The 25,945-nt window shown below is 43.2% G+C and overlaps 2 protein-coding genes across 2 annotated transcripts; one reads left to right on the top strand and one right to left on the bottom strand.

Moving 5' to 3' along the window:
* Window positions 1–89: 89 nt before the first annotated feature.
* LOC124049147 (calcium channel flower homolog) lies at window positions 90–19,550 on the top strand. Its single transcript, XM_046370516.1, has 5 exons — window positions 90–704; window positions 14,476–14,548; window positions 14,714–14,839; window positions 14,994–15,101; window positions 15,489–19,550. Exons 1-5 carry the CDS (start codon window positions 599–601, stop codon window positions 15,574–15,576), a joined length of 501 nt encoding a protein of 166 aa, XP_046226472.1. The 5' UTR covers window positions 90–598; the 3' UTR covers window positions 15,577–19,550.
* LOC124049146 (RNA exonuclease 4-like) lies at window positions 19,316–24,707 on the bottom strand. The gene is made up of 8 exons (XM_046370515.1): window positions 23,966–24,707; window positions 23,427–23,833; window positions 22,881–23,033; window positions 20,169–20,362; window positions 19,902–19,990; window positions 19,730–19,804; window positions 19,556–19,630; window positions 19,316–19,459 (listed from the first exon to the last, which is right to left on the bottom strand). The coding sequence occupies exons 1-8, from the start codon at window positions 24,179–24,181 to the stop codon at window positions 19,316–19,318; spliced, it is 1,353 nt and encodes a 450-aa protein (XP_046226471.1). The 5' UTR covers window positions 24,182–24,707.
* Between the last annotated feature and the right edge of the window lie 1,238 nt (window positions 24,708–25,945).

The raw sequence follows: 25,945 nt of genomic DNA on the forward strand, positions 1-25,945 counted from the left end.
CAGCATCTACCGAACTGTATGGATTGGAACACACCCACATGTAAACAAATAGTGACGTAGACTATATTAGTTCCACCCACAATGCAACGCGGACGAACCTGAGGGATCCTCCGAGAAGACGGGACAGAAAAACAAAAACAGATTAGAGACAAATTAAGACAAAGCAGGTCGTTAAAACGATAATTTCTGAATGGTGTAATTTAATAGTGGTAGCTCTAGCTGCCTAATTAAAAAAAAAAAAAATAGTTTAGTAAGTTCCAACTTTGTTATAGTGGAGGTTAGCGGTGTGACAGAAGCCAGACTTTGCTTTGGCGACAGGGACAGCAGAGTTAGCCAGCTTCATAGCTAATGTTAGCTGTCAGCTATCTTGACAACAAAATGCTCCGTTGATAACCATAGTTTGTTATTTAGCTAGCCAGAGTATAGACCGGATCAAAGCTATCATTAAAACACACATCTCTGTGATTTATTCAACTATCAACAAGACCATTGACGTTGGCTAACTAACGCTAGTTTTCCTTGTCCAAGTGAGCCACAGCCGGTAGTGGCTATTGTTAAATTAACTGAGGCGAGTCGCTGAATCATTTACTGGGTCAAAATGAACATCAACGAGGCGGCAGCTCCGAAACCTGTCACCGACGATGATGGAATGACATGGTGGTACCGATGGCTCTGTAAAATCGTCGGGGTCCTGGGCGGAGTATGTAAGTAAAAACTAACTAAGCGTTTTCATAACTACTGTGATTGACAGTACAATTTGAATGACTAATACACAGGGAGGTGATTTCCTACAGTCAACGTCCCACAAAAAGAGTTGTGACGCTAATATTTGTGTTAACTCTTTGGAATGGTAATCTGTGGCTTTCACTGAGTACTGGGCTGGTACCCAGTTTCAACGGTTCACACTCTAGTTTATTTTTTTTAATATATTTTTTTCACCTTTATTTAACCAGGTAGGCAAGTTGAGAACAAGTTCTCATTTACAATTGCGACCTGGCCAAGATAAAGCAAAGCAGTTCGACACATACAACGACACAGAGTTACACATGGAGTAAAACAAACATACAGTCAATAATGCAGTATAAACAAGTCTATATACAATGTGAGCAAATGAGGTGAGAAGGGAGGTAAAGGCAAAAAAGGCCATGGTGGCAAAGTAAATACAATATAGCAAGTAAAACACTGGAATGGTAGTTTTGCAATGGAAGAATGTGCAAAGTAGAAATAAAAATAATGGGGTGCAAAGGAGCAAAATAAATAAAATACAGTTGGGAAAGAGGTAGTTGTTTGGGCTAAATTATAGGTGGGTTATGTACAGGTGCAGTAATCTGTGAGCTGCTCTGACAGTTGGTGCTTAAAGCTAGTGAGGGAGATAAGTGTTTCCAGTTTCAGAGATTTTTGTAGTTCGTTCCAGTCATTGGCAGCAGAGAACTGGAAGGAGAGGCGGCCAAAGAAATAATTGGTTTTGGGGGTGACTAGAGAGATATACCTGCTGGAGCGTGTGCTACTGGTGGGAGATGCTATGGTGACCAGCGAGCTGAGATAAGGGGGGACTTTACCTAGCAGGGTCTTGTAGATGACATGGAGCCAGTGGGTTTGGCGACGAGTATGAAGCGAGGGCCAGCCAACGAGAGCGTACAGGTCGCAATGGTGGGTAGTATATGGGGCTTTGGTGACAAAACGGATTGCACTGTGATAGACTGCATCCAATTTGTTGAGTAGGGTATTGAAGGCTATTTTGTAAATGACATCGCCAAAGTCGAGGATTGGTAGGATGGTCAGTTTTACAAGGGTATGTTTGGCAGAATGAGTGAAGGATGCTTTGTTGCGAAATAGGAAGCCAATTCTAGATTTACCTTTGGATTGGATATGTTTGATATGGGTCTGGAAGGAGAGTTTACAGTCTAACCAGACACCTAAGTATTTATAGTTGTCCATGTATTCTAAGTCAGAGCCGTCCAGAAAAATATCAGAAGTCAACTGATCAGTGTAGTGTTAGCTAGCTACATAGCTGTCTTTGCTGTCTTCGTATCTTCGTTCCAAGATAATTGTGTTGTTTAGGTTTAGAGTGTGTAGTCTTAGAGTGATTATCTTAATTTACCGAGGTTAGCTAGCCAGCTATTTGTCGTCCTTAACGTAGGAGACTCTGCTAGCTAGCCAACAGCTAGCCAACGCTAGCCAACGTCTTCTGAATAGAACTCAACAACCCGGTCGCATTCACAGGTAGTATCACATTTTCATTTCATTTCATTACAGTACAACGGTTTGATTTGTTTGATCGTAGCTAGCTACATAGCTAGCTACATAGCCGTCTTTGTATCAAAGATAATTGTGTAGTCTAGAGCGATTTTCTAGGTTAGCTAGCCAGCTATTGTCGTTCTTTTAACGCAACTTAACGTAAACAACACTACTAGCTAGCCAGCTAGCCCCCGAATAGCAGCACTGTAGAAACTATTACACTCAACGGAACGACTTGATTAGTTTAGTGTCAACAACGCACCCACTGCCAGCTAGCCTACTTCAGCAGTACTGTATCATTTTAATCATTTTAGTCAATAAGATTCTTGCAACGTAGCTTAACTTTCTGAACATTCGAGACGTGTAGTCCACTTGTCATTCCAATCTCCTTTGCATTAGCGTAGCCTCTTCTGTAGCCTGTTAACTATGTGTCTGTTTATCCCTGTTCTCTCCTCTCTGCACAGACCATACAAACGCTCCACACCGCGTGGCCGCGGCCACGGCCACCCTAATCTGGTGGTCCCAGCGCGCACGACCCACGTGGAGTTCCAGGTCTCCGGTAGCCTCTGGAATTGCCGATCTGCGGTCAACAAGGCAGAGTTCATCTCAGCCTATGCCTCCCTCCAGTCCCTCGACTTCTTGGCACTAACGGAAACATGGATCACCACAGACAACACTGCTACTCCTACTGCTCTCTCTTCGTCCGCCCACGTGTTCTCGCACACCCGAGAGCTTCTGGTCAGCGGGGTGGTGGCACCGGGATCCTCATCTCTCCCAAGTGGTCATTCTCTCTTTCTCCCCTTACCCATCTGTCTATCGCCTCCTTTGAATTCCATGCTGTCACAGTTACCAGCCCTTTCAAGCTTAACATCCTTATCATTTATCGCCCTCCAGGTTCCCTCGGAGAGTTCATCAATGAGCTTGATTCCTTGATAAGCTCCTTTCCTGAGGACGGCTCACCTCTCACAGTTCTGGGCGACTTTAACCTCCCCACGTCTACCTTTGACTCATTCCTCTCTGCCTCCTTCTTTCCACTCCTCTCCTCTTTTGACCTCACCCTCTCACCTTCCCCCCTACTCACAAGGCAGGCAATACGCTCGACCTCATCTTTACTAGATGCTGTTCTTCCACTAACCTCATTGCAACTCCCCTCCAAGTCTCCGACCACTACCTTGTATCCTTTTCCCTCTCGCTCTCATCCAACACCTCCCACACTGCCCCTACTCGGATGGTATCGCGCCGTCCCAACCTTCGCTCTCTCTCCCCGCTACTCTCTCCTCTTCCATCCTATCATCTCTTCCCTCCGCTCAAACCTTCTCCAACCTATCTCCTGATTCTGCCTCCTCAACCCTCCTCTCCTCCCTCTCTGCATCCTTTGACTCTCTATGTCCCCTATCCTCCAGGCCGGCTCGGTCCTCCCCTCCCGCTCCGTGGCTCGATGACTCATTGCGAGCTCACAGAACAGGGCTCCGGGCAGCCGAGCGGAAATGGAGGAAAACTCGCCTCCCTGCGGACCTGGCATCCTTTCACTCCCTCCTCTATACATTTTCCTCCTCTGTCTCTGCTGCTAAAGCCACTTTCTACCACGCTAAATTCCAAGCATCTGCCTCTAACCCTAGGAAGCTCTTTGCCACCTTCTCCTCCCTCCTGAATCCTTCCCCCCCCCCCTCCTCCCTCTCTGCAGACGACTTCGTCAACCATTTTGAAAAGAAGGTCGAAGACATCCGATCCTCGTTTGCTAAGTCAAACGACACCGCTGGTTCTGCTCACACTGCCCTACCCTGTGCTCTGACCTATTTCTCCCCTCTCTCTCCAGATGAAATCTCGCGTCTTGTGACGGCCGGCCGCCCAACAACCTGCCCGCTTGACCCTATCCCCTCCCCTCTTCTCCAGAACATTTCCGGAGACCTTCTCCCTTACCTCACCTCGCTCATCAACTCATCACTGACCGCTGGCTACGTCCCTTCCGTCTTCAAGAGAGCGAGAGTTGCACCCCTTCTGAAAAAACCTACACTCGATCCCTCCGATGTCAACAATTACAGACCAGTATCCCTTTCTTTTCTCTCCAAAACTCTTGAACGTGCCGTCCTTGGCCAGCTCTCCCGCTATCTCTCTCTGAATGACCTTCTTGATCCAAATCAGTCAGGTTTCAAGACTAGTCATTCAACTGAGACTGCTCTCCTCTGTATCACGGAGGCGCTCCGCACTGCTAAAGCTAACTCTCTCTCCTCTGCTCTCATCCTTCTAGATCTATCGGCTGCCTTCGATACTGTGAACCATCAGATCCTCCTCTCCACCCTCTCCGAGTTGGGCATCTCCGGCGCGGCCCACGCTTGGATTGCGTCCTACCTGACAGGTCGCTCCTACCAGGTGGCGTGGCGAGAATCTGTCTCCTCACCACGCGCTCTCACCACTGGTGTCCCCCAGGGCTCTGTTCTAGGCCCTCTCCTATTCTCGCTATACACCAAGTCACTTGGCTCTGTCATAACCTCACATGGTCTCTCCTATCATTGCTATGCAGACGACACACAACTAATCTTCTCCTTTCCCCCTTCTGATGACCAGGTGGCGAATCGCATCTCTGCATGTCTGGCAGACATATCAGTGTGGATGACGGATCACCACCTCAAGCTGAACCTCGGCAAGACGGAGCTGCTCTTCCTCCCGGGGAAGGACTGCCCGTTCCATGATCTCGCCATCACGGTTGACAACTCCATTGTGTCCTCCTCCCAGAGCGCTAAGAACCTTGGTGTGATCCTGGACAACACCCTGTCGTTCTCAACCAACATCAAGGCGGTGGCCTGTTCCTGTAGGTTCATGCTCTACAACATCCGCAGAGTACGACCCTGCCTCACAGAGGAAGCGGCGCAGGTCCTAATCCAGGCACTTGTCATCTCCCGTCTGGATTACTGCAATTCGCTGTTGGCTGGGCTCCCTGCCTGTGCCATTAAACCCCTTCAACTCATCCAGAACGCCGCAGCCCGTCTGGTGTTCAACCTTCCCAAGTTCTCTCACGTCACCCCGCTCCTCCGTTCTCTCCACTGGCTTCCAGTTGAAGCTCGCATCCGCTACAAGACCATGGTGCTTGCCTACGGAGCTGTGAGGGGAACGGCACCTCAGTACCTCCAGGCTCTGATCAGGCCCTACACCCAAACAAGGGCACTGCGTTCATCCACCTCTGGCCTGCTCGCCTCCCTACCACTGAGGAAGTACAGCTCCCGCTCAGCCCAGTCAAAACTGTTCGCTGCTCTGGCCCCCCAATGGTGGAACAAACTCCCTCACGACGCCAGGACAGCGGAGTCAATCACCACCTTCCGGAGACACCTGAAACCCCACCTCTTTAAGGAATACCTAGGATAGGATAAGTATTCCCTCCCCCCCCCTTTAAGATTTAGATGCACTATTGTAAAGTGACTGTTCCACTGGATGTCATAAGGTGAATGCACCAATTTGTAAGTCGCTCTGGATAAGAGCGTCTGCTAAATGATTTAAATGTAAATGTTTGCATAGAGGTGGATCAGAGACTCACCAGCAGCAAGAGCGACCTCATTGATGTATACAGAGAAGAGAGTTGGTCCAAGAATTGAACCCTGTGGCACCCCCATAGAGACTGCCAGAGGTCCAGACAGCAGACCCTCCGATTTGACACACTGAACTCTATCAGAGAAGTAGTTGGTGAACCAGGCGAGGCAATCATTTGAGAAACCAAGGCTGTCGAGTCTGCCGATGAGGATGTGGTGATTGACAGAGTCGAAAGCCTTGGCCAGATCAATGAATACGGCTGCACAGTAATGTTTCTTATCGATGGCGGTTAAGATATCGTTTAGGACCTTGAGCGTGGCTGAGGTGCACCCATGACCAGCTCTGAAACCAGATTGCATAGCAGAGAAGGTATGGTGAGATTCGAAATGGTCGGTAATCTGTTTGTTGACTTGGCTTTCGAAGACCTTAGAAAGGCATGGTAGGATAGATATAGGTCTGTAGCAGTTTGGGTCAAGAGTGTCCCCCCCTTTGAAGAGGGGGATGACCGCAGCTGCTTTCCAATCTTTGGGAATCTCAGACGACACGAAAGAGAGGTTGAACAGGCTAGTAATAGGGGTGGCAACAATTTCGGCAGATAATTTTAGAAAGAAAGGGTCCAGATTGTCTAGCCCGGCTGATTTGTAGGGGTCCAGATTTTGCAGCTCTTTCAGAACATCAGCTGAACGGATTTGGGAGAAGGAGAAATGGGGAAGGCTTGGGCGAGTTGCTGTTGGGGGTGCAGTGCTGTTGACCGAGGTAGGAGTAGCCAGGTGGAAAGCATGGCCAGCCGTAGAAAAATGCTTATTGAAATTCTCAATTATGGTGGATTTATCAGTGGTGACAGTGTTTCCTATCTTCAGTGCAGTGTGCAGCTGGGAGGAGGTGTTCTTATTCTCCATGGACTTTACAGTGTCCCAGAACATTTTTGAGTTAGTGTTGCAGGAAGCAAATTTCTGCTTGAAAAAGCTAGCCTTGGCTTTTCTAACTGACTATAATGGTTTCTAGCTTCCCTGAACAGCTGCATCTCACAGGGGCTGTTCGATGCTAATGCAGAACGCCATAGGATGTTTTTGTGTTGGTTAAGGGCAGTCAGGTCTGGGGAGAACCAAGGGCTATATCTGTTCCTGGTTCTAAATTTCTTGAATGGGACATGTTTAAAAAAAAATATCCAGGCATCCTCTACTGACTGGATGAGATCAATATCCTTCCAGGATACCCCGGCCAGGTCGATTAGAAAGGCCTGCTCGCTGAAGTGTTTCAGGGAGCGTTTTACAGTGATGAGTGGAGGTTGTTTGACCGCTGACCCATTACGGATGCAGGCAATGAGGCAGTGATCGCTGAGATCTTGGTTGAAGACAGCAGAGGTGTATTTAGAGGGCAAGTTGGTTAGGATGATATCTATGAGGGTGCCTGTGTTTAAGGCTTTGGGGAGGTACCTGGTAGGTTCATTTATAATTTGTGTGAGATTGAGGGCATCAAGTTTAGATTGTAGGATGGCTGGGATGTTAAGCATGTTCCAGTTTAGGTCGCCTAGCAGCACTAGTTCTGAAGATAGATGGGGGGCAATCAGTTCACATATGGTGTCCAGAGCACAGCTGGGGGCAGAGGGTGGTCTATAGCAGGCGGCAACGGTGAGAGACTTGTTTTTAGAGAGGTAGGTTTTTAAAAGTAGAAGTTCAAATTGTTTGGGTACAGACCTGGATAGTAGCACAGAACTCTGCAGGCTATCTTTGCAGTAGATTGCAACACCGCCCCCTTTGGCAGTTCTATCTTGTCTGAAAATGTTGTAGTTTGGAATAAAAATGTCAGAATTTTTGGTGGTCTTCCTAAGCCAGGATTCAGACACAGCTAGAACATCCGGGTTGGCAGTGTGCTAAAGCAGTGAATAGAACAAACTTAGGGAGGAGGCTTCTAATGTTAACATGCATGAAACCAAGGCTATTACGGTTACAGAAGTCGTCAAAAGAGAGCGCCTGGGGAATAGGAGTGGAGCTAGGCACTGCTGGGCCTGGGTTCACCTCTACAATGCCAGAGGAACATAGGAGGAGTAGAATAAGGGTGCGGCTAAAAGCAATAAGAATTGGTCGTCTAGAACGTCTGGAACAGAGAGTAAAAGGAGGTTTCTGGGGGCGATAAAATAGCATCAAGGTATAATGTACAGACAAAGCTATGGTAGGATGTGAATACAGTGGAGGTAAACCTAGGTATTGAGTGATGAAGAGAGAGATATTATCTCTAGAAACATCATTGAAACCAGGAGATGTCATTGCATGTGTGGGTGGTGGAACTAATAGGTTAGATAAGGTATAGTGAGCAGGACTAGAGGCTCTACAGTGAAATAAGCCAATAAACACTAACCAGAACAGCAATGGACAAGGCATATTGACATTAAGGAGAGGCATGCTTAGCCGAGTGATCATAAGGGTTCAGTGAGTAGTGAGGTTGGTTGGGGGTCGCGGCGACACACAGCTAGCCAGGCCATCGGTAGCAAGCTAGCATAGGATGGAGGTCTGTTATTAGCCACCTCTTGCGTTCTGTCAGTAGATTAGTGGGGTTCCGTGTGGTAGAGGGGATTAATCCAAATCCAAATCACACAACAACAACAAAAATAAAAACAATAGATATAGTTATAGAGGCCCAAGAAGAAAACATAATAATAAAAATAAATAAATTGTCCGATTGTCTATTCAGATAGCAGCCGATAAGACAGCTAACGGTTAGCAGGCCGCAGATGGGCGTTCAGGTAACGTCGCGACGGAGGAGCCAGCCGGATAACTCCTTCGGGTAGATAACGTCGGAAGTCCAGTTGTGAAGGCCCGGTGGGGCTCCGCATAGGCAGTAAAACGGGTCCGGATAGGTGACTGCAGCCCAGGAGTGATTGATGGAACTCAGGAGTGATTGACGGAGCTGGCTAGCTCCGGAATAATTGATGTTTGCTCCGGAATCGACGAAAGCCGATAGTCACACGGATAGCAGCTAGCTAGCTGTGAGATCCAGGTATGAATGTCCAGAGAGTGGTTGAAATCCAGGGACATGGAGAGAAAAATTGGTCCGGTATGTTCCGTTCCGAGCCACGCTGCGCCGTACAAAACTAGCGATAGATTTTCTTAGCTTGATGACCACAAACCGTGGTTAGCTGAATACTAACGATTTGCCAGTAAAGAAGCTAACTAGCTTCTGAACTAGCTTCTGAACTAGCTTCTGAACTAGCTTCTGAACTAGCTTCTGGATTAGCTTCTGGGCTAGCTTCTGGCTAGCTCCTGGCTAGCTTCTTGGAGGATTACAGATTTGAGGTAAATAATACTTTTTTATAAATATCAATTGGTGAGGCGGGTTGCAGGAGTGTGTTTTGAAGATGAGTTGATGGAAAATGTAAATGAATTATGTGAAAAAAGTTATATATATATATATATATACGGGACAAGACGAGGACAAAAGACGTCTGAACTGCTATGCCATCTTCGATCATTGATCATAGTTAAGGCTGTACAATTATTTTGTCTAATACATCCACAGTGGAATCACCCAACTCAGCAAAACCCACAGATCACAACTCTGTAGAGTTTACTTATTAATTATTGTATTTATTTTTATGTTATGTATCAATATTCCAACCTGTTTAGCATTATCTAGTCCAAATATGGCATTATTCCACTATTTTTTGAATCCGTTTCAATGGGGAACCTTTGTCTGGAATTTGGATACCTGTGTGAAGATAGCTACAATATTGGAATTTGCTGGTTGCCTTCAAAATGAAAGTTACCCATTGTAACTGAGCCAAACAGATCCAAATAGTGGAATAATGCCATATGTGGACTAGATCATGCTAAACCAGGTTGGAACGTTGTTACAGAACTATTTATTTTCTTAAATCATTAATTAATTAAACTCTACATCGTTGTGATCTGTGGGTGTTGCTGAGTAGGGTGATAACCCATTTCATGGGTGCACACTCCATAGGTAAGGCTATATGTACAGTGCATATGTATGCCCCCAATGCAATTATGCGGTCTAGTGCAACCACAGTGGGATTATTTGACTGTTTATTGTCTAATTAATCTATATATTATGTAACTACATTCCAACCTTACTTAACATTATCTAGACTGAATTATTCCACTATTTATGTCTTTTAGGATACATTTCAATGAGGAACTTTTTGTTTTCAAGGTGAACTGCAAATTCCACTATTGTGGCTAATCCTTATTGTCTCTACCTTAACACAGGTCAGTGTTTTCACCTGCTGACTTTAGGCTGATGGTATACACAGCCTGAATGTTGAATACAATTACATTTGAACTTACTCTACCGGTTGTCTGTGGTGTTGGTCCTTCAGATGGTTGAAACTTGAGACAAAATATCCATATTTATTGGTCTGTATTTATCTATTTAGATCCAATATCTTCCAGACAATTCTGCTAATTTAATATATGACAGTTCTCTACCTTCTTCCACTTGCCTCCTCAATTTTTACAGCAATGTTGCAATCATAAAAAAAATATTAAAAAATATTTACATTTCTATCACCTGACACAGGCACAAAACCATGTAAATACTAGCTGACTTCAATTGACATGCGATGCATGCTTACTCTCTCATGACTGAAGGCACGTGCACATGAAGGAAGGGCATGAAATGACAGTGTGAGGCTATACTCTTTTGGAAGCTCTGCTGATCTGCTGTCTTTGAAATATTACAGTGTTTAGTTGAGGCCTTCAGTGTTCTTACTGAGCGCCTCTGTCTGCCCAGACAAAGCACTGCCACATCACTCTACCCCAGCATCTCTCTGTACAACAATAACCCATTAGTCACATGTTCACATTGTTCCTTACAGGAACTAAGAGGCTGGAAGTTGGCACTGTCTGTCTGCTCTCCTGGCTGTCACATATCTTCTTGTGCCATAGGCTTTCTACTTGCCTGGCTGGCACAATAAGTCATAAGCTATGTTCAGTGATAGCTTCTATTTTATAATGTTAACTAGAGTAGAGTACTCAGTGCGAGACAGACAGAGAGGTGTTGTTTCTGCCTGCGTTGCAGTTCCCAAGCAGTAGGCCAATCACATCCCTGCCCTCCCTTCCCACCTATCCCTTCCCTGCTCGCTGTAGCTATGATTCCGGAGTAGTGGTCGCTGTATCACATTCACATGCGGGACCGCTGCATTTTAAATTGGCTCTGTATACTTCAGCATGCTGTTGAATCCGAGCTCAGGATAGGATATGTCCTACAGTGCCTTCAGAAAGTATTGACACCCCTAGACTTTTTACACATTTAGTTACAGCCTGAATTGAAAATGGATTAAATTGAGATTTTGTGTCACTGGCCTACACACATTAACCCATAACGTCAAAGTGGAATTAGTTTGACAAATTAATAACAAATGAAAAGCTGAAATGTCTTGAGTCAGTAAGAATGAACCCTTTGCTATGGTTTACCCTGGATAAGTTCAGGAGTAAAATGTTGCTTAACAAGTCACATAATAAGTTGCATGGACTCACTCTGTGTGCAATAATAGTGTTTCTCATCTCTGTACCCCACACATACAATTATCTGTAAGGTCCCTCCGTCGAGCAGTGAATTTCAAACACAGATTCAACCACTAAGACCAGGGAGGTTTTCCAATACCCCGCAACAAAGGGCACCTATTGATAGATGGGTAAAAATAAAGAATGGATTACATTTACATTACATGATTACATTTTAGACGGTGTATAAACACACCCAGTCACTACAAAGATACAGGCGTCCTTCCTAACTCAGTTGTCAGTGAGGAAATAAACCGCACTGGAATTTCACCATGAGGCCAATAGTGACTTTAAAGCAGTTACGTTTAATGGCTGTGATAGAATAAAAACTGAAGATGGATGGATGGAACAGTGTAGTTACTTCACAATACTAACCTAATTGACAGAGTGAAAAAAGCCTGTACAGAATAAAGATATTCTAAAACATGCATCTTGTTTGCAACAAGGCACTGAATTAATACAACAACAACAACAACAAAATGGCAACTTTTAGTCCTAAATACAAAAAAAGTGTTATGTTTGATGCAAATCCAATACACCACATTAGTGAGTACCACTCTCCATATTTTCAAGCATACTGCATAATGCTGGGTGTTGTTATGGGTATGCGGCTAATCATTAAGGACTGGAGTTTTTCAAGATAAAATATAAATGGAGTGGAGCTAAGCACAGGCAAGATCCTAGAGGAAAACCTGGTTGTCTGCTTTCCACCAGACACTGGGAGATTTAAATCATCTTTCAGCAGGACAATAACCTTAAACACAAGGCCAAATATACACTGGAGTTGCTTACCAAGTAGACTGTGAATCAAATCAAATTGATTTATATAGCCCTTACATCAGCTGATACCTCAAGGTGCTGTACAGAAACCCAGCCTAAAACCCCAAACAGCAAGCAATGCAGGTGTAGAAGCATGGTGGCTAGGAAAAACTCCCTAGAAAGGCCAAAACCTAGAGAGAAACCAGGCTATGGGGTGGCCAGTCCTCTTCTGGCTGTGCCGGGTGGAGATTATAACAGAACATGGCCAAGATGTTCATAAATGACCAGCATGGTCAAATAATAATGATCACAGTAGTTGTCGAGGGTGCAGCAAGTCAGCACCTCAGGAGTAAATGTCAGTTGGCTTTTCATAGCTGATCATTAAGATTATCTCCACCGCTCCTGCTGTCTCTAGAGAGTTGAAAACAGCAGGTTTGGGACAGGTAGCACGTCCGGTGAACAGGTCAGGGTTCCATAGCCGCAGGCAGAAAAGTTGAAACTGGAGCAGCAGCACGGCCAGGTGGACTGGGGACAGCAAGGAGTCATCATGCCAGGTAGTCCTGAGGCATGGTCCTAGGGCTCAGGTCCTCCGACAGAGAGAAAGAAAGAGATAATTAGAGGGAGCACACTTAAATTCACACAGGACACAGAATAGGACAGGAGAAGCACTCCAGTTATAACAAACTGACCCTAGCCCCCGACACATAAACTACTGCAGCATAAATACTGGAGGCTGAGACAGGAGAGGTCAGGAGACACTGTGGCCTCACCCGGACAGGGCCAAACAGGCAGGATATAACCCTACCCACTTTGCAAAAGCACAGCCCCCACACCACGAGAGGGATATCTTGACTTCCTAAGTTGGCACGTTACAGTTTTGACTTAAATCTATTTTACTAGGCAAGTCCGTTAAGAACCAATTCTTATTTTCAATGACTGCCTAGGAACAATGGGTTAACTGCCTGTTCAGTGGCAGAACAACAGAACAACCATGTCAGCTCGGGGGTTTGAACTTGCAACCTTCCAGTTACTAGTCCAACGCTCTAACCACTAGGCTACCCTGCCGCCACAACGATCAACAACCAATTTGACAGAGGTCGAAGAATCCTAAAAACAATCATGTGCAATTTGCACAATCCAGGTGTGGAAAGCTCTTAGAGACTCACAGCTGTAATCATTGCCAAATATGCTTCTACAAAGTATTAATTTGGGGGTGTGAATAATTATGTAAATGAAATATGTCTGTATTTAATTTTCAATAAATGTGCAAAAATGTCTAAAAACATGTTTTCACTTTGTCATTGTGGGGTATTGTGTGTAGATGGGTAAGGAAAATAATCTTATGTAACTCATTTTGAATTCAAGCTGTAACACAACAAAATATGGACTAAGTCAAGTGGTATGAATACCTTCTGAAGGCACTGTATATGATTCCTCTGACTTTAGCTACTGCAGAGTAGACTGCATATGTGTGTCTCTGAGACTAGCAGTGCTTGTGTGTGGTTGTCTCTGTGTGGGTATGGCATGTGTGTGCTAGCAAGCCGAATGGTCTCATCTGGTACTGTGGGAGGTTGTTGCCAGTGGCAGCCATTTAATTTAATCACACTTGTATGGGATCTCCAATCTGTCATTACTAGCATGAGGTTAGCATGATGTTTCTCTCTTGATAGAAATCCTGTGCTGTGTTTTCAAGCTTTAATGGTTTCAAACCAATACAACTCTAGCCCCACTAGTTAATAATTTAACCAAAATCAAAGTTGGGTACAAAATACAATATGAGCTGTCTCAGCTTTGAGACACTAGTGGGCTGTGTGAATTCATGTATTTGTGTGTGTGTGTGTGTGTGTGTGTGTGTGTGTGTGTGTGTGTGTGTGTGTGTGTTGTGTGTATTACAGAGTACAATGGATGTCATGTGTGTAATTATCCCGTCTTTTCATTGTCTGGGTCCCTTCCCATGCTCACAGTGTGGCCACTGGACTGGTAGCTGCACCCAGCAGAGCCAACCAGGCAATGTATATCAGGGACCTAGCAGGATCTTAGCATGGGGCCTGTAACCTCAGATTAATACTCATCTGTCTCCTGTTTGGCTCGTATTCTATGGCTCTCTGCCAGAGGAGAAGAGCTGATCCTCTGGTGCTCCTGCTATCAAAACCACTCATGTTTGTTTAAACGGAAATTTAGGCCCTTGTTGTTTCCAGTTAGGCTATATTTGATTTAAGTGTGGATGAATAATGTCCCCAGTCAGGGTAATAGCACTGTTTGTCATATTTCTAAATTGGAACAAAGCCTCCTTTATTCTGGTAAATTGGTATTCATGGTGACCCTATATGCCTGAAGCGTCCACATGCATATTTATACCTGTTTGGACTTGATCTGGTTGCATTATCAGAACTGTAACATTGCATGTAATTTGATATGTTCTCTCCCACTGAAGCATGTGCCATCTCAGGAGTGTGGATGTGTGTCACTGTCAACCCTTTAAACATCGCTGCTGGAGTATGGATGGTGTAAGTTTGTCTTGAACTATATGATCCTTATCCAAGGCTTTAGATTTGCATACATGCCTACATATATTAGAGAGAGAGAGAGAGTGTGTGTGTGTGTGTGTATATATATATATATATATATATATAAGATCCATCACTGTGCTAATGTCCTCCTTCTTTTTCAAGGTTGAATGCCTTTGTGCTGTTCCTGTGTGAAGTTCCATTCTGCTGCCAGTTCATTGAGTTTGCAAACGCAGTGGCAGCTAGAGCTGACAAATTCAAGCCATGGCAGAAAGCCTTCTTCTACTGCGGGTAAGAACTGGACTGATACCTGCTGTCTTCACATGACTCAGCTGTCCATTGTCTAGGCCTGCAATTTTAAATGACCTTTTAACCAGTTGAAAAACATACTTCCAAGTTTTCTGTAATCAACCATTCAATCAAACCCTGTTTCTTGTATTTCCAGGATGGCACTGTTTCCCATATTCCTGAGCTTCTCCATCACCACTTTGTTTGGAAATGCCATTGCCTTCGCTACGGGAGTCCTCTATGGTCTCGTCTCACTGGGCAAAAAGTGAGGCTTTTCTATTCATACTTTTGTGATAAGATTTGAATATATGTGTGTAGGCCTACATAGTGTACTTGAGATTGAATTTGTTTCTTTCTCGCCCCTCTTTCTCACACTTTCTCCCCTTTCAGTTCAAATGAACATACATTTTTAATCAACATTTAGATGTTTAGGTGTTATTAATCAGTAGTAAGATGCATTACATTTAAAATAATGTAACATCTTGTAACAGGAGATAACAGCTTCATTCCATACTCTCATTGTAACTTTGAGTGGCAAAAAGTAACTCTGTAAATGATCTCATTCAACATTATATCTAATATCTCCCCTTTCCTCTGTGGTGTCATGCTTTCGGCCCTATTTCTCTCTCTTCCACCACTCTGTTTCTTTCAGGGGCGATGCGGTGAGTTACGCCAGGCTGAATCACCAGAAACTGGGGGATGAGGAGAAGCTGACCGGGACGACTGACGGGTCAATATAGTGACATGGGTCAATATAGTGACATGGCTCATCCCTCCGGTCTCACAGAGGAACACTATCCTTTATCAAGAGATAAAGATGTCAACCCCTCTAACCCACCATCTCTTCTCTTTTACCCCACCTCTCTGTTACTGGCTTTATTTATGTATCTAAACTGCTGCATCTTTAATGTCTTATTTGATGAAATGTGTCCGTATAGATTTTATGTAATTTGGTCCTTTTATAGTGTGAATTTAGTTTGACATTTTAGTTCATGTAAAGGTTTAGCGGTTGTTTTAATGTTTTTTCTTTTTTCATTTTTGTGTGCTGTTTTGTTGTCCTGGTTACTGGGGTATCCATTTTTTGCAAGTAGGAAAAGGAATGTACCATTTTAGCCAATCCGCCTTTCAGGAAACCTGGGCGATAGTGAAAGTGGAATTGTAGTTTTTGTTAAGGATTTTCCCAAGTCATCTTCCTCTGTGCCACCGGCAATTGGAAATTCGGCCATTGGGACAGTAATCCCAAATATATCCATCCAGTACCCAAAGATGGGAGTCCTCTTTTATATTGATTACTTGAGATATGAAGTAACCAATATTCAGTTTTCAATTGAATACTTTGAACAAACATTGACAACATTGCATGTTTACAGAGGACATAGGATTCACTGTGACATCATAGTTCTAACAACGGTTTTCAGTGCACAGATAAGATGAACTATCTTATCAGCTTTTGGGGCATTCTACAAATTTGCTTGTAATCAAACAGTCACAGGTTGCTACAGGTTGTGTATATCATGAGAAGAAAAACAGATTAAGGGCTCAATTCAATACATCTCTGAAGTTCAGCGCTGTAGTGCAATTGAAATTCAAAGGTAATGTTCCCACTTTCGTGGAGACTGCATTCACGGTAAACAATGCACATGTCGGCTCAATCGGAAACTACTTTAACATTTAAATCACGCAATAGCACTGAACCTCTGCGATACGAATTGAATTAGGTTCTAAAGCACTATAGCCTTTCTTTAGGGCCCATCTATTGTTGTTCTCTTCTGGAACCTGAAATGACCTAGAACCCGGTTGATCTATGCCACTTCAGAATGTTTGTTTTCGACTCTACAAATCCTAGTGCGATCTAGATTTCTGACCCATGGAAGCAGAATGTTAAAGGTTTAAGGACTGTGATGAGATCATGTCTTGATTCAGAGACTAATAGTGTTTAACACAGCACACAAAGAAGGCTTTTTCCTTAGTCAGATAGGAGATACAATCTTCTGTCCAACCTCTGATCACAGGTGAAATGTGTTCGGCAACATGCTACTGTTGTTTTTTTGATTGACTCTTTTGGTGAAAAGTAATGCATTGAGTTGGCTTGTTTGGCCACACCGCTTACAGTAGTGCATCTCGCACATTATCTCTGGATTGGAAAACATTTCAATCAGTAAAATGGTCACCCATGATTGGTTCTCAGTTAGGCATATTTTTATTTTCTATATACATCATACAGGGTAACTAGCAAGAACACTATTGCAGGTCACTTTAACCAATGCATAGGTACTATCCACATACACGTACAAATGAACCAGCTTTTGTTAAATGGAATCAAACACTACAGGCACACAAACGATATATTACTTAGGAATATATGGAACACTATTTAGGCTCATAGTTCAAAATAATATGCAACATAGGTGTGTTAGCAGCTATCTAATGTAGCTTCACAGTTAACTAGAGCGTTGAGCCAGTAACCGAAAGGTTGCTAGATTGAATCCCCGAGCTGACAAGGTAAAAATGTGTCTTTCTGCCCCTGAACAAGGCAGTTAACCTGCTGTTCCTAGGCTGTCATTGAAAATAACAATTTGTTCTTAACTGACTTGCCTAGTTAAAGGTTCAACACATATATTTCAATAGTTTATCAGATATTATGCATTTTACCAACATTTTCATTACTGTAACAGACCCCAAAAAGTTAAACAAATCAATATTTTATTTTAACATTGCTCCCCTAATGAAAAGGCCTGAGTTAAACATAACACTGAAAATATATATTTCAAATGAAATAACTTTTCCCCAATTTGAGCTCTTCAGACATTTTGGCAATGAGAAGGCCAAATGGGGTACTCTAGATGATGCATAATGGATGAATAAAACCTGGAGATTTACAGGAACTAGAAAGTTTTTTGACACGTGTCCAGACACTGTATGTAATAAATATAGTTTAATGTCAACTTTGTGTTATATTCAAATAACTTAAGCTTTATAAAATGACCTGAGAATTTAATCCGGGTGCATTTCGGTAATAAGATTTTGGGGTGAAAAATTCAGGTAAATGTAAAATGGGTTTAAAATAAGACACCTTCCCCAAAAGACATCTTGGTTCTTGGAATGATAGTCGATTTTGGCAGGTTCATGGTTTTGTAACTCAATTTGCTAGACATTTTAAAAGAGAGTTTCACCCCCATATACAAGAGGGACACTAATCCTTACCTTATGATCTCTGGGCACATACAAGTCTTTAATGGTTACACTATAGCATTATGGAACAATGATCTAAAATATTTTTTTACTTAACTGGAAAAGTCAGTTAAGAACAAATTCGTATTTACAATGACAGCTGGATGACATACAAGCCTGGATTTGAACCAGGGACTGTAGTGACATCTCTTGCGCTGAGATGCAGTGCCTTAGACTGCTGCATCACTCTGGAACCTCAAACACTAACAGCTTGCCCCATGCAATAGGAATGAGTTTTGCAGCCCAGACCTCTAGTTTGCTGTAAGGGGTTTCTGTGTATTCTTCTGTTTAGTTATGTTGAATCGAAGTGAATTTAGTTTTTTTTATGATGTAATGTACTATAAGGTCAAAATTAGCATACTAACTTGGTTTCTAGTTATATGGGGGTGCGTTTGTAAATTCACTCTGGAGTGCCAGAGAGCGATTTGGGCGTTTGTAAATTCAGAGCGTTTTGCTCTGGCCAAGGAGTAGGGTTGATCCGAGCGTTCTGACCTTAACAGCAGTCAAGCTATCCGGCTAAAATTAGCTAGCTTGATAGCTACTTCCATACAAAAATTAGAAAACACCTCACTGACCATTTTACTCACCCTAGCAGAGTTGGTTAGGCTTTTTTCATGTTATCCAGAGCATTGGTGACTAACTTTGCTGCTGGCAACACTAATTCACATTTTTGCCGACATTTACTGACACCGGTCATGTCGAACGTTCTTAAATTCATCCGTTATAGATGGCCAGAGCAAATTTACGAACGCGCCCATGGTATTCTCTCCATATGGCCAAACATTTTTCCTCCTAGTTATTACTTGTGATTTAAATATCTAACTTTTAATTCATGAAAAACTCAAATACAAAGGAAACACATCATCCAAACACTTGGAATTTTAACTGCAGATATTCAACATCAAGACATGGATGTTAGATCAGAAAATACCACATTTTAAAACATTCGAACCAGAAAACTGATATAGCAGACAATGAATGAAAGATCCATGCATAGTTAAAGCGGCACTAGGCTGTTTCTGATAACCAACTTTCTGAATGATTAGGGTTGAGTGGGATTTGATCAAACCACTTTGTGTAATCCTTATGGGTCACCAAGAAAAAAGATTCCTCAATTCACTAAGACCTCAAAGTGCAAGTTCACTTCCAAAAGAAACAATTGTTAATTCAATCAAGCCTCCTGTCCTGTGCCATCTAGTCAAGGGCGAGTCCTCAGTCCCATTACAGACCGATGCAGTTCAGTCAGGTTCATTTGTGTTTGGGCGATTTGGGCTTCCTTGGTTCCTTTGTCTTCTTGGTTAACTCCGGGTTGTTATGACTAGCCTTGATCTCTGCCTCCCAATGTTTCTTCACCACCGTGTACAACCTCATGGTCGCCTGGGCGTCTTGGACCTGCAACACATTCTCAGACATTGGCTACGGTTCACAGTTGTACTACTGTATATGTGAGCTACAAAATAAAAAAAGATTGATAAAAAGCTGACTTACGGATGAATGTTCTCCCTGTTGTACTTTGACACCGAGTATTTCTCTACACAGGAGTTTCAGAGAGGGCCGACCACTCTGGAAAAAAAATAACATTATCCTCCTCTTATAGTGATATTACAACCCCTTCAGTCACGCACATTAATACAAAATATCTGCCCACAAACCAGTCTTTACCTTCACAATTTTCTTGAAAGGTTTATACTTCTGGGTGTCTCTGATTCTCTTTTTTGGGTGATCCAAAAACAAAATCTGAAAAATGTTAGCATGGAAAGTATATGTAAATGTTGACAATGGTCAGGTTTTAGTTAGAATGATAAACAATGCAAGTTACATCATAGTAGTGTACCTTGAGGTCATTGTGAATGGCGTGTCCCACAAGCGTTCTCCCCTGGAGGATCTCAGCCACCTCTTTCTGTACGGTCTTCACATTCTCACCTGCAGAATATAACAGACGACACAAAAGTCACATTTGAAAACGACCCGCAGATAACTTCATCCTAAAATAAGACTCTTTTGGTCTTTAGGGAGTTTGTTGCCGTTTCCAATGCTACCATAAGACCATATTAATACAGTGGTAAAATAATCACTAAGGAGGTCAGCTCATCCTGCTTACCGTTTTTGATGTCATCTGGTCGGATACCACTGACAGCTGTCCTGTAGTCCGTCACCTTCTCTGTGGGTTTGACGAATTTGTCATAGATGCACTTTCCAAACTGGTTGACAAGGGAGACCCGGGCTACGATGCTGTCCTCGCCATCTGGCCCCACACCCACCATCTCACAGTCCATAGCCACCGCCTTGGTCAGGCTGACAGGTGCCATGATGAACAGGGAAAGAAAAAGCCTTGGTCACACCTGGTACTTGACTTGAAGCTTGACCCCCCCCCCCCCCCCATTCCCTAGGTTTTTTAGCCCATTGATTTTGTAGTAATGTTTGAGTCACTCATATCACATAAAAATACAGTGTACAATTGCAAGACAGAGCTTTAAAACCGCACGTTTTTCTCTGCTACTCATGACAACGTGTAGAATTGCAGGAAATAAGCTATAAACCTGCAAAAAAAAACTCCAACTAGAGGGGTGTTAACAGTTTGTATTATTAACAGTGCTTGTGCTCATAGAAATAGGAGGACGTTTCCCAATGCTGGAAGGGGGGCCTGAGTGAAAACGTTTGAGAACCCCTGCACTAGATAGCAGTAGGAGGTCACATGACATCTCTTGGCCACTTGAAACCAGAGGTGTTTGGGTAGTGAGTCACTGGGCCCAAATGGCTGAACAGGTTTTCAAATCACATTATAAAATGAATGTAGCAAACGGGGCTTTCAAGTTATGGAATAATTTTTAATTTTTTAAATAAGGACACCAATAGGTGAAGAAACAAACTTCTATTCCCAGCTAGCTAAACGACGCATACAAGGTAATGTGGGAGAAGGAAATGCATTTCTTTACAATGACAATCAGGCGTACCCTTCATGCATATTAAAAAGGTGACTTGACCTACATTGCATAATCTATGAATATGTCCACAGGGCATCATTTATGGGGCGGGGATTCTTATGACATTGCCAGAAGTAAGATTCTAGTAAGATTTCCAAAAAACAACCTGTTAAACTTATGTGGTTAACTCAGTGGTTCTCAACTGGTTTTGCTTCGGTTCTCAACTGGTTTTGCTTCGGGACCCAAATTGAACCAGTTTGTCTGTCACAAACCAATACTCACATCATGAAAAATAATTATTTTGAATGCTGTAGTGATATACTCAATCAAGGAGCTGTATGCGCTCCAACCAGACAAAGTGGAGCGGTGTCTCCCGACCCCTCCTGTCCCAGCCTCTAGTATTTATGCTGCAGTAGTTTATGTGTCGGGAGGCTAGGGCCAGTCTGTTATATCTGACTATTTCTTCTCTCTTATCCGGAGTCCTGTGTGAATTTAAGTATACTCTCTCGAATTCCCTCTCGGAGGAGGACCTGAACCCTAGGATAATGTCCCAGGACTACCTGGCCTGATGCCTCCTTGCTGTCCCCAGTCCACCTGGCCGTGCTGCTGCTCCAGTTTCAACTGTTCTACCTGCGGCTATGGAACCTTGACCTGTTCACCGGACGTCCCATCTGTTCATTCTCTGAATGATCGGCTGTGAAAAGCCAACTGACATTTACTCCTGAGTTGCTGACCTGTTGTTTCATCCTTAACAACCACTGTGATTATTATTATTTGACCCTGCTGGTCATCTATGAACATTTGAACATCTTGGCCATGTTCTGTTATAATCTCCACCCGGCACAGCCAGAAGAGGACTGTCCAACCCCCATAGCCTGGTTCCTCTCTAGGTTTCTTCCTAGGTTTTGGCCTTTCTAGGGAGTTTTTCCTAGCCACCGCGCTTCTACACCTGCATTGCTTGCTGTTTGGGGTTTTAGGCTGGGTTTCTGTACAGCACTTTGAGATATCAGCTGATGTAAGAAGGGCTTTATAAATACATTTGGTGTGAGAGTGCGGAACAGACAGAGAAAATGCAAGCCTTCATCATTATGGGGGGGAACGTGCACCCACTCCCCAACAAGGTAGATGAGCTGTACGCAAACATTCAATGCCAACAGGACTTTTACGATGTTAGCTTTCCTTCTTTCATCAAAACTTGGCTTAGGGAGGATACACTTGTTGAATCAGTGACTTTGGATGGGTTCTCTGTCATGCGCTTGGATAGTGACTGCCACAGTACGGGTAATTACTCAGACTGTGGACCATATGAGGAAACAGTTCAAATGGACAAATGCCAGGAAGGCTGTTGGACCGGATAGAATCAGACCCGAGTGCTCAGTGACTGTACTGTGCAGGTGAGCGGCACCCTGCACTTTATCTTCATGCAGTCACTGTCTACCTCTACTGTACCTACACAATGGAAATCCCCCTGCATTGTGCCTGTTCCCAAAAACACCAAGGGCAGGGCCTAAACAACTTCAAGCCTGTTGCACTCACTTCCCAGCTGATGAAGGTATGTGAGAGAGTGGTCCTGGCACAACTAAAGCAGCAGGTGCTCCGGGTTTCTTTACACCCCCACAGTTTGCCTACCAGGCTAAGATAGGTGTGGAATATGCACTGCTGTTCATGTAGCACAAATAAGCTAATAGCTCTATATTGAAATCACTGCAATACTGTGAAGAAAAATTATTGAGATTAAAATGAAGTAAAAATCTAAATTCATTATAATTGACACACTTTCTATATGGTTTAAGATCAGACTGGAGTATTCTTTCATAATAAAAAATAAAAAAACTCAACACTTGCAACCCATTCAAAAACCACCAGTTGAGAATCGCTGCCTAACTTACCCCTCAAATGCCCTGTCCTTGACCAGCGCGCTCTCTGTGGTCTGGGCGTCTGTCTTCTGAGTGCCTTGAATCTTCCTCATGATATTGGCTGCCTCTGTTCCCACTGTGGCCTCAATGTCGTCAGGGTCCACATCATCAAACCACATGTCCGATCTATTGGAGGACAGATATGCATTAACCATCACATACATTAACCAACACTGAGTGTCTGTGGAAATAATATCTGATAATCTGACCGTAGGTTTGGATGCAAGTTTGACAATTGACTACAGAAGTGACTAAACACAGACAAACCATACACTTGCTTTTTACAACAGTGAGAAGTTTTTGAAGTCAACACCTCAATAGTCACACTTACTTGCCGGTATTCATTTTGGGTGCCTGTACTGTTTATATTTAGGTGCAGAAACTCTGCAACACCTTTGAGCTGATATTCTATAAAAGATGTGCAGAAACTCAAACAGTAGAACAGTGGAGGTGCTGGTACTTAGTTCTGGTAAGCTCCTGCCCAAGTCAAGGAAATATTGGTAACACTGAAAGACTTACTCAGTGGGTTTCTTTTCCTCCAATTCTACTTTCTTCTTCTTCAACTGTGCATTGCTGTCTATCTGGACACTGCTCGGTTTCCTCTTCTTGGCTTTGGGCTGTTCTGTCCCCGATCGTCCTGGATCTATCCCATTCACCTGAGTTTTACTAGGAACAGAACTGTCCTTCCATCCTTTCCCACTGTTCACCTGCTTGGGCTTTATTGCCTTGGCATCAGTCACTGTCTTTGATAAGTTCTTAGCAGGCTTCTTATGCACCACCGCCACCTCCTTCGGAATGTCTTTCGTTGGTTTCTTATGAGTCTCGTCCTTCTTTGAAATGTCTTTGGTGGGTTTATTAGGGACTTCCTTCTTTGAGTTCTGCTGAAACAGTTGTCTTTTCACAGGAGGGGGGTTGGATTTGAACACCTGCAAATAGAGAGAGCTCTAATAACACCACATTTTTGACAGGGATGACAGTGGTACTAATGCATTCAAGTCTGTCATTTATCCAAAAATCTGTATCACAACATGCCATTTCTGTCATAACCAAGTCCTTACCTCTAGTAACGTTTTCCAGTTGGTTGAAAACTGTTGGGCATCTTTCGGGGGAAGCAACGCCTTGGTTTTACCTTGATCTTTTGAAATGGGCTCTTTTTTCTTGGTGTGTTGATAAAACGTTTTCTTTAGAGGTTTCTTTTTCGTTTGGCTCTGACTGGATTTTGGCATTTTAGAAGCATCAGAGTCCGTTTTCTCTGGTTTGACTTTACACATCATGTCTCGATGGCTGTGAGCTTTGCTTTTGAAAATCTTGCTGTCAACTCGGTTCTGATTTCTTGGTGGGAAGCAGTGTGAGAGTAATGACAGCCAGGACTTCCACTTTATACTCTTAATATCTCATTAAAAAAATTAACCTTGCTAAATGACTAGCTTTTGACAACCCAATATACTTCAAACGTTCTGTAGCTCAGTAAGTTAGCTACTTGCTACAAGTTCACTAGCTCTTCTAACATGTGATCAGAAGCTTAAACATGAACGAATTCGCTAACTTTAGCTACATTTGCTAAGTAACAATAACATAACTAATCGGTACTCATGGTTTAAACAGGAATATTTCACCTCTATAAAGAGCTAAATGAATAATTACAACGCCGCAACAATCGTTATGCTGTACACAATTAGAGATCCAACGTTACACATTTTTCTCCACGCCATGCTGAAATGTGTACTTCGGAAATTTGTCACAAGTGTGAATGTCCGAAAGGAAACACGTCCACGGTTGCGCTTGGTTCCTAGATTAAGGAGTTCATTCCGTTCATCCTGAATTATGTTGCTTAATATAAACTATTCTACCAATAAAAACTGTAATCAATGATGTTGGCTGAAAATCTATACATAATATCCAGTAAGATGACAAGCACACAAAAGAGAACCATAGCAGACAACCAGTAACAAGAGGGGATTGCGTTGAAAGGTCTTGCACTAAAATACTTCAACACAAGGGGGCAGTGTTGTCTAATTGTTTAATCACTTTCGTCCTGGTTTCAGAACAATACACCCAAATCACAACATACAAGACAATAAATGTAGACCTACATTTGAAGTTGCAAACATTATTTTTATACATCAGAAACTTTATCACCTTGATAATGGCCAATATATTGTAATATATGGCACATTTATAAGATTATGAATTGTTATTACTGATTTGTTACTCCACCTCAAGAATTCCATTTGTCAAATCGCTTGGGGCACGCATACTCTCGTTCAGGCAAATTAGAAATAAGTGCACTCAGGCTATCCGGAAGGCCAAAGTTAGTTTCTTTAAGGAGGAGTTCTCTCACTGGAAAATGGTTAAAGACCTGGAGAATAAACCCTCCTCCACACAGCTGCCCATGTCCCTTAATGTTGATGATGTGGTTGTTACTGACAAGGAGCACATGGCTGAGCACTTTAATCGCCACTTCATTAAATCAGGATTCCTATTTTACGCAGCCATGCCTCCTTGCCCGTCCAACATTTCCTCATCTCCCATCCCTTCTAATGCGGCTATCCCCGATGCTCCTCCCCCTTTTCCCCCTGCCTCGCTACAAAGTTTCTCCTTGCAGGCAGTCACTGAGTCCGAGGTGCTAAAGAAGCTCCTTAAATTTGACCTCCAAAAAACATCTGGGTCAAATGGTTTAGACCCTTACTTCTTTAAGTTTGCTGCCCCTATCATCACCAGGCCTGTCTAAACTCTCTGGGGAGGTTCCCATTGTTTCGAAGGCAGCCACGGTGTGTCCTTTATTTAAAGAGGGAGATTAAAGCTGATTTCCAATTTCTATGTTGCCCTGTTTATCAAAAGTTGTGGAAAAACTTGTCAATAATCAACTGACTGGCTTTCTTGACATCTATAGTATTCTCTTGGGTATGCAATAGGGTTTCCACTCAGGTTATGGATGTGTCACTGCAAACTTAAAAGGTCCTAAATGATGTCACCATTGCCCTTGATTCTAAGCAATGTTGTGCTGTTATTTTTATTGACTTGGCCAAAGCTTTTGA

The sequence above is a fragment of the Oncorhynchus gorbuscha genome, linkage group LG11 (assembly GCF_021184085.1).
Source record: "Oncorhynchus gorbuscha isolate QuinsamMale2020 ecotype Even-year linkage group LG11, OgorEven_v1.0, whole genome shotgun sequence".
Classification (NCBI taxonomy): domain Eukaryota; kingdom Metazoa; phylum Chordata; class Actinopteri; order Salmoniformes; family Salmonidae; genus Oncorhynchus; species Oncorhynchus gorbuscha.